At 51.7% G+C, this 15,687-nt stretch overlaps 1 protein-coding gene across 1 annotated transcript in view; it reads right to left on the bottom strand.

Moving 5' to 3' along the window:
• Positions 1-1,066: 1,066 nt before the first annotated feature.
• Positions 1,067-15,687, bottom strand: part of FAT2 (FAT atypical cadherin 2) — a 46,233-nt gene continuing 31,612 nt past the window's right edge. Inside the window, exons 16-23 of the mRNA XM_050905139.1 lie at positions 15,221-15,364; positions 14,314-14,511; positions 12,403-13,210; positions 11,468-11,613; positions 7,659-8,100; positions 4,957-5,110; positions 2,426-3,018; positions 1,067-1,599 (exon numbers count right to left, since the gene is read on the bottom strand). Coding sequence (XP_050761096.1) covers positions 1,067-1,599; positions 2,426-3,018; positions 4,957-5,110; positions 7,659-8,100; positions 11,468-11,613; positions 12,403-13,210; positions 14,314-14,511; positions 15,221-15,364 — 3,018 coding nt within the window. The remainder of the gene's footprint in view (positions 1,600-2,425; positions 3,019-4,956; positions 5,111-7,658; positions 8,101-11,467; positions 11,614-12,402; positions 13,211-14,313; positions 14,512-15,220; positions 15,365-15,687) is intronic.

The following is a 15,687-nucleotide window of genomic DNA, read 5'->3' as shown; positions in this document are numbered from 1 at the left end:
CAAAAAAGTTACATCAAACAACCAACCAAAGAAAACCTGTCACGAAGAAACAATAAATTTCCAAGCACAAGGACATACAGGCAAACCCACGCTCAGTAGCCTCGGTGCCCCATCTTGGGTCGGAGATGCCACATGGTGCTGGCCAGTCTTTCTGGGATACACCAGGGAGCCCCAGCTGGGTGGCAGGACCACGTACCGCTGCATTCAGCATGGGACCACGACAGCCACGGGGACACGTCTGCGCTCGCGTCCTCAGGGCAGGGTCTCCCTTATTCCCGCAAGTGCAGCCCAACTGGGCAGGGGTCTTGCTTTGCTGCTGGCTGCACTGGTTTGAGTCTGTGGGTGGTTCCTGGTGTGACAAAGGACGAAGCTTGTTGCTCGGTTTTTCTACAGAAATGGACTTTTTTTTTTTTTTTTTTTCTTTCTTCCCTTGGACTTCTGTTGGCCAAGTGAGGGATGTGCTGATGGGACCAGCTGCATTCCCTGATCTCTCTCCCTGCCTCGGGAAGCAGACATGGAAAAGGGTTTGCACCAGCTGATCCATTCCACTGGGCAAACTGTTGGCTTGATGCAAGCCCTCGGAGCCAGAGCTGGGGGCAGGGAGCCTCTGTTATCCCGCCTGGGGCACTCCTCGGCTGTGCATTGCTAGTCCTTTCGCACCTTCTCCACCACGACTGCTGCCATGCTTGCAGTGCTTGCCTTCTTCCTCCTCATCATCCCTGTGGCCAGGGAGCCCGGGGTGGGAGGAGGTGGCATGCTGCGGTCCTGCGCAGTGTCGGAGGAAATTCCCTTGGCAAGGAGGCAGGTTAGTCATTGGCATCCCAGGAGCATCCTCCGTGTCCCTGCAGTGGCTGGAGCATTTGCCCTCCATTTGCAGCAGGAGCACTGTGGAGGGCAGCGGGGGGAAAGATCCAGCCAAATTACAACCCAGCCGTGCAGGGGGAGATGCTGCAAGCTGGGGGGGGACACACACGTAAGCCTCCCTTTAGTGGCACGTGGCAGCCCCCCTGCACACTGTTCTGCGTGGAGATGCGCTTCTCTTCTCATCTTGAGAATGAGCCCCCCGTTAAAACATCACCTCCTCGCAGCTCCCGTAGTCACTCTCCACCATGTCGGAGCCCTCGTAGTTGGGGGGTGGAAGGGGCTGGGCTCGGATGCTGGGCTGGTGGCCCACCTCGCAGTCCGCATAGGAGGGCTGGGCCACGCTCAGGCGCATGCTCACCCGCTTGTAGCCGGGGTCGGGCTGGTACGGGACGCCCTCGCCCTGCACCAGCTGGGCTGGGTAGTAGCTGATGGCCGTATATTCGTTCTGGCACTGGGAGGCTCCCACGTCCACGGGGCCGAGCGGCAAGAAGTCCTCCAGGTTCTGGTTGCTGTAGCGGGGCGGGATGGGGGCCCGCTTGTTGCTCTGGTCCAGCGGGAAGGGAAAGCCCCCGTAAAGAGCGACTGACTCCGTGTCTGCCGGTGGAGGGGGTGGCGGGGGGAGAGGAGGGTGGGAGGAGGACGCAGGGGGCCCTTGAACGATCTCGTAGTGGGAATATTCCTGGACGTCTGATGACAGGTACCGGGGGGGCCAGTAGGTTGTTTCTGCTGGGTAGACTGGAACAAAACAGAGTTGTGTTAGCTGCAGTTCAAGCTGGTTTTTTCCCCTCCCTTGCCCTCCCACTAATTCCTTCTGTAGACTCTGAGCCTGCAGGAGATGTGGCAGACCAGGGAAGAGAGGAGACGTGGGGACAGGGGAGTTGTAGTTGCTGCTTTGGGAATTGAGGGGGCCTGAGGGCACCCCTGGCTGTGCTGAGGCAGTGTTCCCACCAGCCTTCAGGCGCCCACTACTCTAGCACCCAAAAGACGCATTTCATCATGCCATTCGGATGCAAGAAGCTTGCATGATGAAGGGATGGGAGCAGAGCAAGTGATCACTGGATCTCTCCCTTTCCCTGTAGTTACTCTTGTGAACTCTCTTCTAACAGTGTACTTTGGTGATGAACTTCTGCATGGAGAGAAAGCAGTAAGCTTGCTGTCTGGAGCCATGCAAGGTGTTTCCCTGAGGGTGTGATCCCTCTGCCTAGGAGCATTGATGCAAATGTCGTCACTAAAACTCACACTGACTTTTAGGATCCTAATTTTTTTCCCCTTAGCTTCTTTATTCTCTTTTATAGGGTCTTTTGACCCAGGATGTGTGGGAATCCAGGCTATGCATTAATGGTTTCCCTGCTGATTGTGTACAAGACTGAGCGGGTTAAAGCTGAAAGCTGGGATGTACTGGTGAGCAGGGAGGGAAAAGCCAACAAAGGACCTGCAGCAGGGCCCGTGGTTTGCTTGGCTTTAGCCAACACTGTTGGTCCCCCATGCTTGCAAGCCTTAGATCCACTTCACAAGGGGAAGGAGGGATGTGTAAGAGCAAGAAAAAGCTGTGGCTACTGACCCATCTCCTCCCTGGCCCATGTGCACTTGATGAAGGACTCGTTGTCAGAGTTGGAGGGGGGTGCAGCGGGGGGCAGGTTGGGTGCCACACTGCACACGATGGTGCCCCGGTGCTTTGGGGCATTGGCAGAGTTGAAGGTGACGAATTCAGGGGTGCTGGTGGGTTTGCACTGCTCCGGTGTGGCCCGGTCCAGGTTGTTGTGTGCTGCATCACTGAGGATGTTGAGCTCGATGGGTGGCACGGCTTGGGTGCCCACACCCACGCTCTTGGAGAACTCACTCTTGGTGAGCAGGTCGGGGTCCTCCCGAGCCACGGGCTTGTGTGCCTTGGCCCGGTGGCAGTAGCGCTTGCGGATGAGCACAAAGGCCGCGGCCAGGATGGCCACCCCCAGCACGCCGGCTACGATCTCCGCGATCTCCTCGGGGCCCACCGCCCACTGCGTGGGCACGATGGCGGGGGTAATGATGGGCTGTGTGCAGTAGTCCCCCTGGTAATCCGATGGGCAGATGCAGTGGATGGAGCCTTGGTTGCTCACGCAGCGCCCGGCGTTTCGACATGGGTTTTCTTTGCACTCCTCAGCCAGCTTCTCGCACCTGTGGGGAGGAAAGGAGGGAGACAACCACCGTTAGCCTGGGGATACAGCTAGAACTGCGTCATTCTATTCAGGGCACTGACTTATGCCAGCCAAGGATGCTCCATCCTGGTCTGCTCTCCCTCCCTTGCTAGACTAGTGCTACCTGCCTCTCCTGGCAGAGGGCCATGATCCTTGAGTATAAAATGACACTTTTCAGGAGACCACGTTTTACAGGACGGTCCTATTTCTCAGTCATAGGCAACAAATTAAAATGGGGGACCTCCTGCCTCAGAGGAGTATTTGGAGTTTCTAGGGCTAACACTGCATAGAGAGATGCTCCCACCCTGTTAAATTAGGGACCCCAGGATCACTCTGCAATGTGTCAACCTCTTATGAAGTCTCGTATGTCCTCCAGGCTCTGTGGGGTCTCAGGGTGACCTGTGGATGTCTGCAGGTTGCAGCAAGCATTTGGGGAACATCCAGCCTGAGAAGTGGTGAATGGGCATCCTTGCTGGAGAGGCTTTTCTGGCATTTTATGGAGCACCTGCAGAACTGAGACTGAATTTCTGTTTCTCTGTCTTGCTCCACCCCACACAAACTAAATGTTCCCCAACAGTACAGGGGACCTTTCCTTCCAACAGTAATGACCTCCTCGTGCTAGGGGGAATATGCAACGCTTTGCTGGCTTTCCTTTTTTTTCTTGTTGCAGAACAAACTCTGTGAGGTTTGGGCTCCTTTTGTTTCTTAGCCAGTGTTTTAGGATGTGTGACCTGGCGTGTGCAACATGCACCCACAGGCTCCGGCTGAACGACCGGTGATTTCGGATATTACACTGCCACCTAATGCTCAGCTACAGACTTTTATTCCAAGAGCTGCACGAATAGTTTCTGCCTTTGTATTGATTCAAATCGATGTTCATCCTGTGTTCATGCTGACTAAATGGCTAAGGCAGAAGGAGGAACTGGATGTGATGATGTTTGAGCCTGTGCTGGGCATCTCTCATCAGGCTGGGCTGGAGGCAGGGCAGGGGGCTTGGAGGGGGTGCGTGGCTGCGGCCGGTAACGCTGAGCAGCAGAGCAGCCTCTGGGCCTGGGTTAATTCTCTAGCTGAAGATATTTGGCAAGCGTGCACTGACACTTCATATATGGGAAATGTATGCAAGCTGTAACAGTGATGGTGAGAACTTCAAAGTGATACGAACCATAGGGTTTAGGGCCAAAGCCAAACACTCTGACGCCTCTTCATAACGGGGATCCGTAGGCCATCTGACAGGAGAGCGGGAATGGCATCCTGCCCCTGCTTTTCAGCGTAGCCCACTATCCTGAGCTGAGCTTTGAATTGGATGAATAGTGGCTGTGACCTGGGTCAGAAATTCCCCTTGAATGAGCCCTGCAGAGCTGGTCCTGGGCAGAAATAGCCCCTTCAGCACCCAGGGTGGGTGTCCCAGCTACTGAAGGAGGGGGCAGCTTGCAACTGTGCTAGCCAGCCTCCCCCCAGCCTTGGGGCATCCTCCTGCCACCCAGTGCAGTGCCTGCCCGCACCCTGATGCCAGGGTGCCCCCATCCCAGCCAAGCTCAGCTCACACGGCGGGGAGGAGCAGCGTGTGGGGAGAGACTCTCTCCTCGCAAGGAGAGGCTTTGAACCTGCACCAAGCATAGCATCTGCAGGCATTCAAAGCATCTGTAAGGAGAGGAGATTTTTTCTTTTTCCTCCTGCTCAGAGGAGATGGGCACAGAGGGGCAATGACCACATGATGGCGGAGCTATTTATGTCCTGGTCTGCTCAGCTCTGCCTTTGGACACTTCCCTGCTGTAATGCTCAGGCACATGCAATTTGCAATTAGTCCCAGAGTGTCTGGATCTGCTGAGCTCCAGAAATGTGCAATGCTCGTTGGTAGAGATCATGTTTTCAGCCCACCAGGGGAGATCACCAGTCCCGAAGCCTTCCTGGACCTTACCTTTCGCCCAGGTACCAGTCAGGGCAGTGGCAGGAGTAGCCGGTGGCGGAGAGGGTGCAGGTTCCCCCGTGCAGGCAGGGCTTGGACTCGCAGGGACTGTCCCCTAGCTCACAGCGCTCACCAGAAAACAGCCCGGGGCAGATGCAGGTGTAACCTGGAGAGGGTGAGAGAGTGTCATACAGAGACCGTATCTGTATGGAAGAACTAGCAAGAACAGGGAGGAGCAGTGCCTGGTGCTGATGGCACCCACAGAGGGCTCAATCCGGCTACCTAAGCATAGGTACTTGCTGCCGCAGCAGGTGCTGTGGGGCACCCAAGCCGTCCATGGAGGGCTGGTGGGTACGTTACAGGACCTGGAGCAGTTGCTGGAGGCTGGGTGGCCACTCTGGGGCAATGCAATGGCACTAGAGAGCTATTTAAGCAATAAGTCAAGCCTGTCCTTTCCTGATACAGACCCTCTCCTGCCAGGGATGCATTCAGGGCCCAGCTTTATTGCATGGAGAAGCTGGGGGACAAATTCAGGTTAAAGGAAGGGGAGCCTGGTGGGCTGATTCACAGCTTCTGACTCTGCTAAATGCAATCCTCTGTAACTTATTGTTCTCTGAAGTCTTTGGTCCTGTGAGTTCTCGCGGTATGAAGTGCCTGTCTCAACACGTCGGGTTTCTCTTGCCTACAGATGTCTGCTCACAGCCAGAGAGAAACCCAGCATAGGCAGGGACTCGGAGGGGGCTGCTGCTGTTCGCATTTTTGGCTGCTGTTTAGTGTAGCCCTAAGCATGGGAATGTCCCTGGCTGTGCCGTGCTCCTGCTAGTCACTCGGCTCGTGGTGCCATGCAAGAAGTTCAGAATTTCCACCTTGCAGCACGCTTGAAAAGCCTTTGCTACTCATCCACAAGCTAAACATCCCTGCTTTGGAGCACAGGGTGAACAAATGTAGACCTGTTTCCACATGCGTGTTAGTGGTTGTACAACAAGGACATGCTGACGCTTGTGCAGCAGGTGCTGGACATTGCCTGTAGGGCTGCGTGTGCCCAAACACACGTGTTCCTGGATGCGGGGGTTCACATGTGTTTGCACCTGTGGTCCTGAGTGCTGTGGTTGATGTGGTGGCTGGTCTGGCTTTGACCCTTTCCGCACAGATGCGTTCTCACACGGCCACGTGGCTTACCCGGGCTCACTTGCACAGACGTGTCTTTGCCTGTGCATGTAATCCCACGCCCGAGATCCCTGGGCAAAGCTTTGCATAAACTCGCGCTGCATGCCCGTGGTCTCCGGGACTGAGCCTGCAACGCTAAAGGAAGCCAAGCACCCAGGATAACCTCACAATCTAAATGTCCCTTGAACAACCCCTTCCCCACAGCAGTGTCCTGCGTTTTTCTGCCTGGGGCCATGTCCCACAGGCTCTTTCCTGGGCAGCTGGGCCATTTGCAGGAGAAGGTGATCACCTTGGAAGGAAACTATGGGAAGGGCACTGGATGATTACTAGATTATTAGTGAGGCAGTGATTTTCCTCCTCCTCCCTCCTATTGTATGCTCTCTGCAAAGCAAGCAGGTGATGCCTTGACTTAAAGCAGAGATGAGTTTTCACCTCGTGGGCTTTGAGCCCCTTCCAGCCCAGCCAGAGGGGTTTTCTGTGCGGAGGGCCTCAAGGGTAAGGCTGAGGTGTGAGTGCCAGCCAGGCTAACTGTTTGGTACAGATGCACCTCGTGTCAGACAAGTTCACCTGAACCAGGCAGCTGCTGAGTCGACAGGGCTGGGAATCTTGTTCCCAGAGGCTGCGGGTAGGGCAGGAGGAGGTGTGCTCTCTCCTCCGTCCTCGCTTGCTCGCCAGGCTGGGTGTGGGCTTTGGCAACGGCCCCAAAGAGCACAGAGCTGCAGGAGGAGCTTCTGCCCCACGCAGCAGCCTGGAAAGCACCCCTCTGTCCCAAGGAAGGGCCAAAGCGCAGACAGTATCTATCTTGGTAGATGGGGCGTTACGGGGTGCAGCCCTGCTGTGCTGGAAGCTAGGACATGGGTGTAGGGCAGTGACTCAAGGGTGGACATCACTGGGAGCAGTTCTTCTCCCCGAGGCCTCTGCAAACTAGCCCTGTCCCTGTGATACAGCTCGTTGCAGGGAGACCCTCTGATGGGAGGAATGGGGCTGTGGTGAGAGTGTCTTGGGCAGAGCCTGGTATCAAACCTCTGTTGAGCATGTGCACCCCGTGTTAGCCTGAGACTCTTGGATTTGAGCTTACGGTTTTCCCATATCCCTTCCCACAGCCCTGGGGAGTCACTGACTGCAGTGGGAATAGACTAAGATCTTGACTTGTTTCTGCCCAGATACCATCGCTGCATGATCCCATCTTGCCTGATTCCAGCCTTGCTAATGGCTCCTTAAGCAAAGAGGATGCAGAGGGGTGGGTGGAATTTCTATTTGCATTTGAGTTTTTGGCAGCGCTGTGCTCTTCTAGGTCATGCGCACTCCTTAGAAACACCTTCCTGCCCTCCAGGCCATGGTCTGCTGGTGAGAGCCAGGATGATGATCTCATAACCCCCCAGCTGCTGCTGCACTGAGTCAGCTATCACTTGAGGTCCCCCGGGACAGGGGACCTCTGATTCTCCTCTGGAGTAGCCCCTCGCATAGGGATGAATGAAGAGGTTGCATCTTTCCCTCCCCTCACTGCTTATTGCTCTCCTATTGCTCTGCGTGGGATGTTCACGTACCTCCTCCGTGAGTTTCGGAGCACATCCCATTGTTGAGGCACGGGTTGCTGCTGCAGGCGCCGGTGGGGGAGCAACACTGCTTTATCCCCACCTCCTCCACGACTTCCTTTGATTGCCCTTTCCCGGGCAGGAGAACCACTTCTCTGCCGTTGATTGCAACCACGTCCAGGCAGCCCCTGAACCCCCATGTGACTCTCTGGGACTGGAGCGGCTGCCGAAGTCCCCCAAAAAGCAGGTCTCGTCTGCCTCGGGAGATACTACACGTCCCTGGCAGCTGGAGAGAGGCGTTTCCCAGGCCATCGATGAGCAGGTGGACAGACGTATTCTTCACCTCCAGGAAGACTGAGTGCCACTCACCGTCGCTCACAAAACGTGAGGAGGAGAGGTTCCCGGTGTAGTTCTCCCGGCAGCTGTACCCAAGTTGAGGCACTCCATTAACCATCTGCAAAACACGTCCCAGAAGTCACGGTTAGCTGTGATACAGGCGGCTGCTGTTCATGGAGGCTTTCAACACTTCTCCTGCTGCTTGTTCCCTTCTCTCCCTGCCTAAGCATTGAGAGTCAAGATGAATCCCAACTTTCGGACTCCAAGAATTACCAGCTAGGCAAATGCAGCCCCTTTCACCCATATTAAGGTATGCATGGATCAATTAAAGCCTGTTTAAGTGACTGCAACCTCCTTTATTTGGCAAAACACCTTCATCTCTCTGGCGCAATTTCACCCGTGGTCCTTCCCTGCAACCTTTGACCAGTGTGCAGAGTGGGAAGCTCATCTTTCCATATAACAGGGTGCAGAGCCATGTGATCATGCTCCTGCAGCTGCTTGCCCCTTCTCCCCACTTCCTGAGCCTAATCAGAGCCCTGGTACTCAGACTATTCATAACTCCATCACCAGTCACAGATGGACTCTTGTTTTGGGCCACGTGGCCTTTATGCTGTTCTCACTGTCTCGTTAGTGGTGGGGAAGGTGCTGGAGCGGTTGCCACTTTGGCATGGGTGAGGGTGCTGAAAGGACCTCATTGAGGAGGAGCCCTGGCAGCTTTCTCTGGAGGAGGCAAGGAGGAGCTGGGAGGCAGAGAAAGGAATTACTGTTGTACCCAGCTCCTAACCAGCATGTTGGAAAGCCAGGCCAAAGCTGCTGATAGGTGTTGCAATCCAATCCTTGATCTCCAGCAGATGGGAGGGAGACAAGATATTGAGCTGCTAAAAATGAACCACACCAGTGTCTTCTACATTAAACTGGGATGTCAGAAATTCCTATTTGTGGTCCAAGATTCATCTTTAAAACTTATATGGAGGAAGGAGAAAGGAGAGGTTAGCTGTGTTGTGTCAAGGGTAAACCTCTCTTTCACTTTTTTTTCTCTCCAGTGCTTTGTTGATAAAACCTCTCTCTCACAGAAGCCAAGAGCCTATGGAGGAGAAAAGAGATGGAACAAAACATTCATGGGAAACCTGCAGAGCTTGCTACGTAACATCAAGCAATTCATCCCAGGCAAAAGAGATCTTCACGGGGGGCATTAGAGACAGCGAGGAGTGGTGGTGCTTGGAAGAGGCTAGAAGAGGAGGAGTGATTATGGGCTACACTGAACTCTAGAGGAACCTACATATGATATGATGGGGCTACTCTGGAGGGGTCAAAAGCAGAGCAAGACAACAGTTAACTCTTAGAGAAGCCCATGGTATAGATAAATCCTAGTGGGAGGAGAGAGCAACTGCTGAAGGAAGGAAGAACTAGATGCAGCTGGCACACGCCATGGAAGGGCCTCAGGGCAACATATGTGTGAATCTCTTTGCACAGTTGGCAAGCGCACCAGAGAACTTTGTCACTTCACTTTATCTGGAAGAACATGATTTCACTTCAGATGGGTCTGTAGATTGGGCTTATCAATTTCTGGGGCTGGGAGACAGCTGAGAACTCAATTCCCTGGAGCAAGAACTGACAGACTGCCAAATCTTTCCCAGCTTGCCTGGCTTGCCATCCTCTTGCTGCAACCTATTTCTGAACATCAGGAGAGCTTAGTGATTGGAAGGGTGATGATATGCATGCCCTTGGGAGAACTGACCCTCTTCACCAAATCTACAAACCATCGGTTATGATTCTTTCAAAGCTTTGGCTCATACCTAGAGTACTGCAGTTTACAAAGCTTAAAATCTTGAGGGATTCCTTCAGTTTTTTCAGGCCAGATGGTCTAGAAAAGGTTTGATCCCTGAGATATTGTTAATAAAGTGAGTCAGGGAAGAAATGATTCGCAGGCAACTTTATGGTGGAGGCTTTATGAATGTTTCCTATTGAAAAGCTTGTGGAGACATTTGGGTACAGGAGATCGTGGGCACACTGAACTCCATCAATAATGAGTCTTTTCTCCCTTGACTCTGTGTGTTAGGCCTGGCTTAGTAGAGCTTCCTGCCATCTCATCCTTTCTGAGCACCATCTGGAGTGCTGGAATGCTTCTGCTGAAGTACTTGGTGACTCTCCTTCCCAGAGAAGGGGTAGAAAGCTAGAGACCCTTCTTGAGAAGTTTTTCTCATCAGCCCTTTACAATGCAGATTAAAGTCACTCTCGGAGATGGGTACAGGACATATGGATGATGTTTCTGTGCTCTTGCTCTTAAGGAGCGATGGCTGTGGCAGCAGGAGCTTGCAATATGTACTTTGGGCAGGTCCCTGGGTGTTGGCTGCTGTGCAGCTCTCTGTCTGTGTGCGTCTTTTATAACAGCAGAAAGAAAAGTATTTCAAAATAGGAAGATGGGGTTGTGAAACCATGAGAAGGGATGAGGGAATTCAGGGACAGGATGAACACTTCCAGGCAGGTTACAGTGTGTAGATCTCAATGTGATTAGTCTTGGGGACAAACCTCTGTAAGCTGGTAAGTATGTCCTATGATCTTGGTCTCCTATTAGTCCGAACTTAATTGATGAGGAATATACAAAACCCCTATTCTTTAGTCATCTGCTGCTTTCCTTCTTTTGCCAAAGTGGAAGAGGGAGATAATCTTTGAATGCTGGGTCGATTCAGTGTGCAGCCAGAGGGAGGAGAGTGATCAGACTGAAATGTTCCTGGCTCTGCAGGTGTCTTAAACAGTGAAACCACCTGAAGAAAGTGGTTGAAAAGAATGGGGGGTTGAGAAACAGCATTTAAGACTCCTGTTTTGTCTGTTCTGTCCATTACTGTAAAGGACCTTTAATTTGACGTCCATTTGATTAGATGCATGACCCGACTGGTATATACTGTGATGCAGGTAAAGGCTGGTGATATCATTCCCAATCTCAGAGCTCACCTGTGCCCTCCTCATCTCTACCCTGTTACCCCAACCCTCTAGCCCAATGTGGCTGCCTCCTCTGTGTTGGACTGAGCCATAACGCGGTCTGGCAAATGGTTTGTTTGTTCAGTGGGAGACTGACCCCACTCCTAAGCTCTGGGGGGAAGTTTGCCCTTTGCTACAGTGGGAGCAGACTGGTCTGGGGAAAATTCCACCTGGTAAATTCTTTGCCCTGAGATATGTGATATAAGAGAGGGATGGAGAAGCAAGCTGTAAGGGAAGATGATGTAGATCTGATATGGGTGTGTGCTGCCTTCATACCAGAGACTAGCATGTGCATTCACAGATGTAAAAAAACGATTCACTAGCTGTGGTTGCAGCAATTGCCAAACTGTGCTTGGCTCTCACTTGGTCTTCCCAAGTCTTGTATTTTAGCTAGATGAATTACTAAGGGTACATATTATTCCATCTTCTTTCTGTGATTCCCTTCCCTGAAAGAGTAAGTCTTTTTTTTACGCTGGAAAGAAATCCCCATGCATTGCAATACATACCTCCAAAGTGGCATGGTCAGTCCCGTTAGCGTAGAACACGACAGCGTGCAGCTGGTGGGTCTTCAGGCGAAAGTGCATGTGCCAGGAGCCGCTCTGTGAGTGCTGGTACCAAATGTAGCTGTGGCCCCCAAACCTCACAGCCGTTCCTGGAAGGAGAATGAGCAAAAGGTCTCATCTTTGTCACGCTTTGAGACTATGGACTGTATCAAGCCTTGCCTCTTTTCCCAGCCTGACACCATAACTGTCCAGGAACAGTCTCATCCATGGCAATCCATGTACCGCTGCACTGCATCTCCCACAGCTCCCGTTTGGAGCTCCCAGTATTTCTTCTATGTACTCAACTGTAAAACAATCCTGCAATAGCAGCCTGGCTATTTCTGTCCTATAGCACCTTCAAGGTGCCTTCAGCGTGGTCTACAACACCCTTGAATTTCCTCATCCTTAATAAGTCTTTGTGTTATTCTATGGTATCCCTCTACCATTCCTGCCCAAGTGATGGTAACCTCTATCCCTGCTCCCTCCATTTATTTCTCGAAGTATTCTAGAGCGAGTATAACAAATATGCTTTATTCGGCTTTCCTCAAATTTATCAGTTAGTCTGTGCTTTGCTGAGTCTAGGATCAACACAGGAGCTCAGAGATTGAAATTCTGAACACTAAGCTTCATTACCTGCTAAGTATGAGTGACTTTTTCCAATGAGATAGATAGATGTTGCTGCTATTAACTGCTACAGGAGATTAATTAAAAAAAAAAAAAGAGCTTGAAAGTTTCACATAGTCTAAAGAGTCTAGATTTGGCTTTGAAATTGCAGGCAAAGTTGTTGGTCATTGGGCAACCCAATTCCATGGAAAGTCCAGGTGCTTTACAGTGTACTGAAGGAAAACACAATATGCCCAGGTTTATAGGGTGGGATGCTGCTAAGAAGGATTGCTCACCATTGCAAGAACAGATTTGCTCCAAGCTGTGCCGTGGGGTGAGAACACTGAGTCGGGCAGTGCTGTAAGTAGACATCATGCCTGGATCCAGCTGAATGGTTTCCTTGCAGACACGGTGGGCGCAATCTGACCCATGACACGGCACATGAATTGCTTTCTTCATCCGGAGACCGACGAGTTGATCCATCTCCCCAGCTGATACAGTGATCTTATTTGCGAGGACCCGAGGCTCATACAAGGAGCCGTGTGGCTCTCCAACAGCCAAGAGCAGGTCCACTCCGTCAGAGGTAGCTGCAGGCTGTAAGCTGGCCATGTGGATGTTTTGGCGCCGGGTGACAAGGATGTTTCCCAGAAATCTCTGTAAGTTGCGCCAATGGTCCCCCACAAACTCCTCAGGGGAGAGGTGGCGGAAGTGTAGCACCACCGCCTTGTCCAAGGCCTCCTGCGTGAAGCACCACACGTGGACGTTGACGCTGGTGGTGGCTGTGAACGTACCATCGCTGACTGTCACGTTCAGAGCATAGTGGCCATGGGGAAGCTTGTCCCCAGCAATGATCTTCCCATCCGCAGCCCCAACAGAGAAGAGCCCCTTCTTGGGCACTTCCGCCACCAAAGTGTACACCAGAGTGTCATGGGGGTCTCGGTCTGTGGCATGGATCTTGCCCAGAACGCCACCTCGGAAGGCTTCCTCGTTGGTGGTGATGAATATTTCCAGGGGAAGGGCTGAGGGGGCATACTGGCTTTGCTCAGTCACTTGGATATTTATGAATGCTGATGAGGACAGGGGAGGGATACCGCTGTCGGAGACCTGTCAATGAAAACAGAAGGATCTGTTATAGCCACATGCTGACTTACTGTCACCTCACCTGACTGGACGGGCTGATAAGGTCTTGCAAAGGAGAGTGCCTTGCGGGTAGCAATGGGTGGAAGCTGTCAGGCAGCGGGTCGGGAATGAAAAGGGAATGGGAAAAATTGGCAGAAGGGTTGGACCTCCGCCTGGAGATGGCCCCAGGGAAACGGCAGCATGCCTTCCAGCATGGAGACTGATTGAGACCTTCTGTTAGCGGTGGGGTCATGCTCATTTCCATGTGCGCTCATCAGCAGCTGAAGGACACCTGAGTGGCTCTGATTTCCTGAGGATTAATCATCTTTAGAGATGTTGCCAATCTTTGGGGTTCCATGCGTAACTGAGTGTACAAAGATATAAAGCAGTTACGCACGTCAACACATTTGCTCACCTTCCGGACTATTTAAGCCCATGTCCCACCTCTGACAATGTCTGTCTAGCATGAGTCAAGGAACCTCAAAATAGAAAAATGCGAATAATCAGATTATAGGATAAGTTTCTCCCTAATCTTAGGCAGTTAGTGGTTGAGGTTTATAATATAATAGTACCTAGCTTTTAGAACAACTACCATTACTGAAGAAGTATGTACTTTACGTGTTGTTATCCTTTTGTTTGTAATGGACTATCCTTACTGATAACATTAAAAAATAATAAATTTACTCTTCAAAGAGGATTTCTATTGTTGCAGAGGAACTTAAACCACTTCTTAAATGACAAGGATTCTTGGAGAAAGTTTGTAGGGCCAGATCCAGGTCTCACTTTAAACTGGAAGTCACTAGAATGGTGCTGGGAAAAGCATACGTCTAAGGAAACTGCTGACAGAGTATTTCTCATGATTGTATTATCTGATTTTATCAATGCAGAAGCTGGCCCCCTGCTTCTTGTGGGCAGACTGTGTAGAGAAAGGAGCTCTGGAACTGGCTCCAAGCTGCACAATTTGTGCCTGGATTGGATTTCTCCAAAGCCAGAGACGTTTCCATCCAGCTGTGCCATTCTAATCTCATTTTGTTGCTACTTAATCTGGCTGGGGAATTCAGATACCGGGACAGTAAGGCATGCTCTACCTGGACTTGTAATAGGTACTGTTCTTTCGTTCTTCTGTTCAGGATAGATGATGTCACTAGCAGACCATTTTGGGTGACATCAAAAGCCTTCCCGTCATTGCCCTGGGTGATCTGGAATGAATACGGCGGTCCATTTTCTGGGGAGTCTCTGTCACTCATAATCAGCTCCAGGACACTTGTACCCACGGGAGCATTCTCCTGAAATGGGGAAAGATGCTAGTGGAGAAAGGCAAGTAAAGAGAAAAGGCCCAGGGGAACCCACAGTGCCCCTAGAGCTACTGGATCAGGAACCGGGAAACAAATCCTACACCCCACGTGCATCTCTCTAGTACACACAGACTGAGACTCTTGCCAGCAATAGCAGAGATCCAGTGGTGGCAAGGGACTCCCTTTCATGGCATTACATATGCGGCAGCTAAGCGTAGACAGTTGAGCTGATGCCCTTGCTTTCCCCTTGAGTCATGCCAGCACAAGAGCAGATGAAAGCATGTTTTGTCTATGTTTCTTTCTGACTACGTATAGGGGTGCTGGGTCCAAGTGACAACTGGGCGGCATCCAGCAGACATGATGATGCTTGACCATGGGCTTGGGTCTGCTCTTTATGTTGTGGTGTAGACATGGATGATTGCAAGGGAGAAAGGGGCTGCAGGTCAGGCTTGGAAAGTGTGAAAACCTCTGCACTCTCTGTACTGAAAGGACAGCAGGTGCCTGAAGCTAATCGAAAGAGAAAATGGCATCTGTTGGCAGAATATCTGCCCCTGTAGATGCTACCAGTTCTTTGTGGCAATGAGCACAAAGCAGCAGCATGCTTCATCGCTGTCTTATCCCTCTGCTCCAACAGCAGCCCATGCATGAGTACCTTAGTACCCTGAGGCAGACTGGGAGAACAAACTGCCTCCTAGCTTACCTGCACCACCACGCTGTAGTTGAGCTGGAAGAACCGAGGAGGGTTGTCATTGACATCAGACACGTGGACACGCACGTCGACGTCACTGAACTGAGCAGGGTGGCCGTTGTCCATGGCTCGAACTGTCAGGGAATAACTGGGGATCTGGAGGATTTGTAGTGCATGATTACTTGGAGAAATGGAGGAATGGTGGCTTTTTCACATTGATGTTTTACTTTGCTGCAGCTTGTTGAAATGCTTGAGGCCATGGATTGCACTGTAACAAGAGCTTTGCCCTTGGCTAAGGCTCTCCATCCATAAATCTCAAAGCACATTGCTAAAGAAAATCAGCCTCACAATAGTTGCAGAGAAGGGAAACAACTTGCTAAAGATGGATGAGACTAAGCTGGGCAAACATCTGTCAACAGTGGTTTGAGCTGCTACTGTTTTATGAATGAGAGATTGTCCAGATGACCTTTCCATCTCCT

This window comes from Gymnogyps californianus, chromosome 14 (genome assembly GCF_018139145.2).
Source record: "Gymnogyps californianus isolate 813 chromosome 14, ASM1813914v2, whole genome shotgun sequence".
Taxonomy (NCBI): Eukaryota; Metazoa; Chordata; class Aves; order Accipitriformes; family Cathartidae; genus Gymnogyps; species Gymnogyps californianus.
Note: the sequence above shows the minus strand (reverse complement) of the source record. Positions and strands in the feature narration are given on the sequence as shown.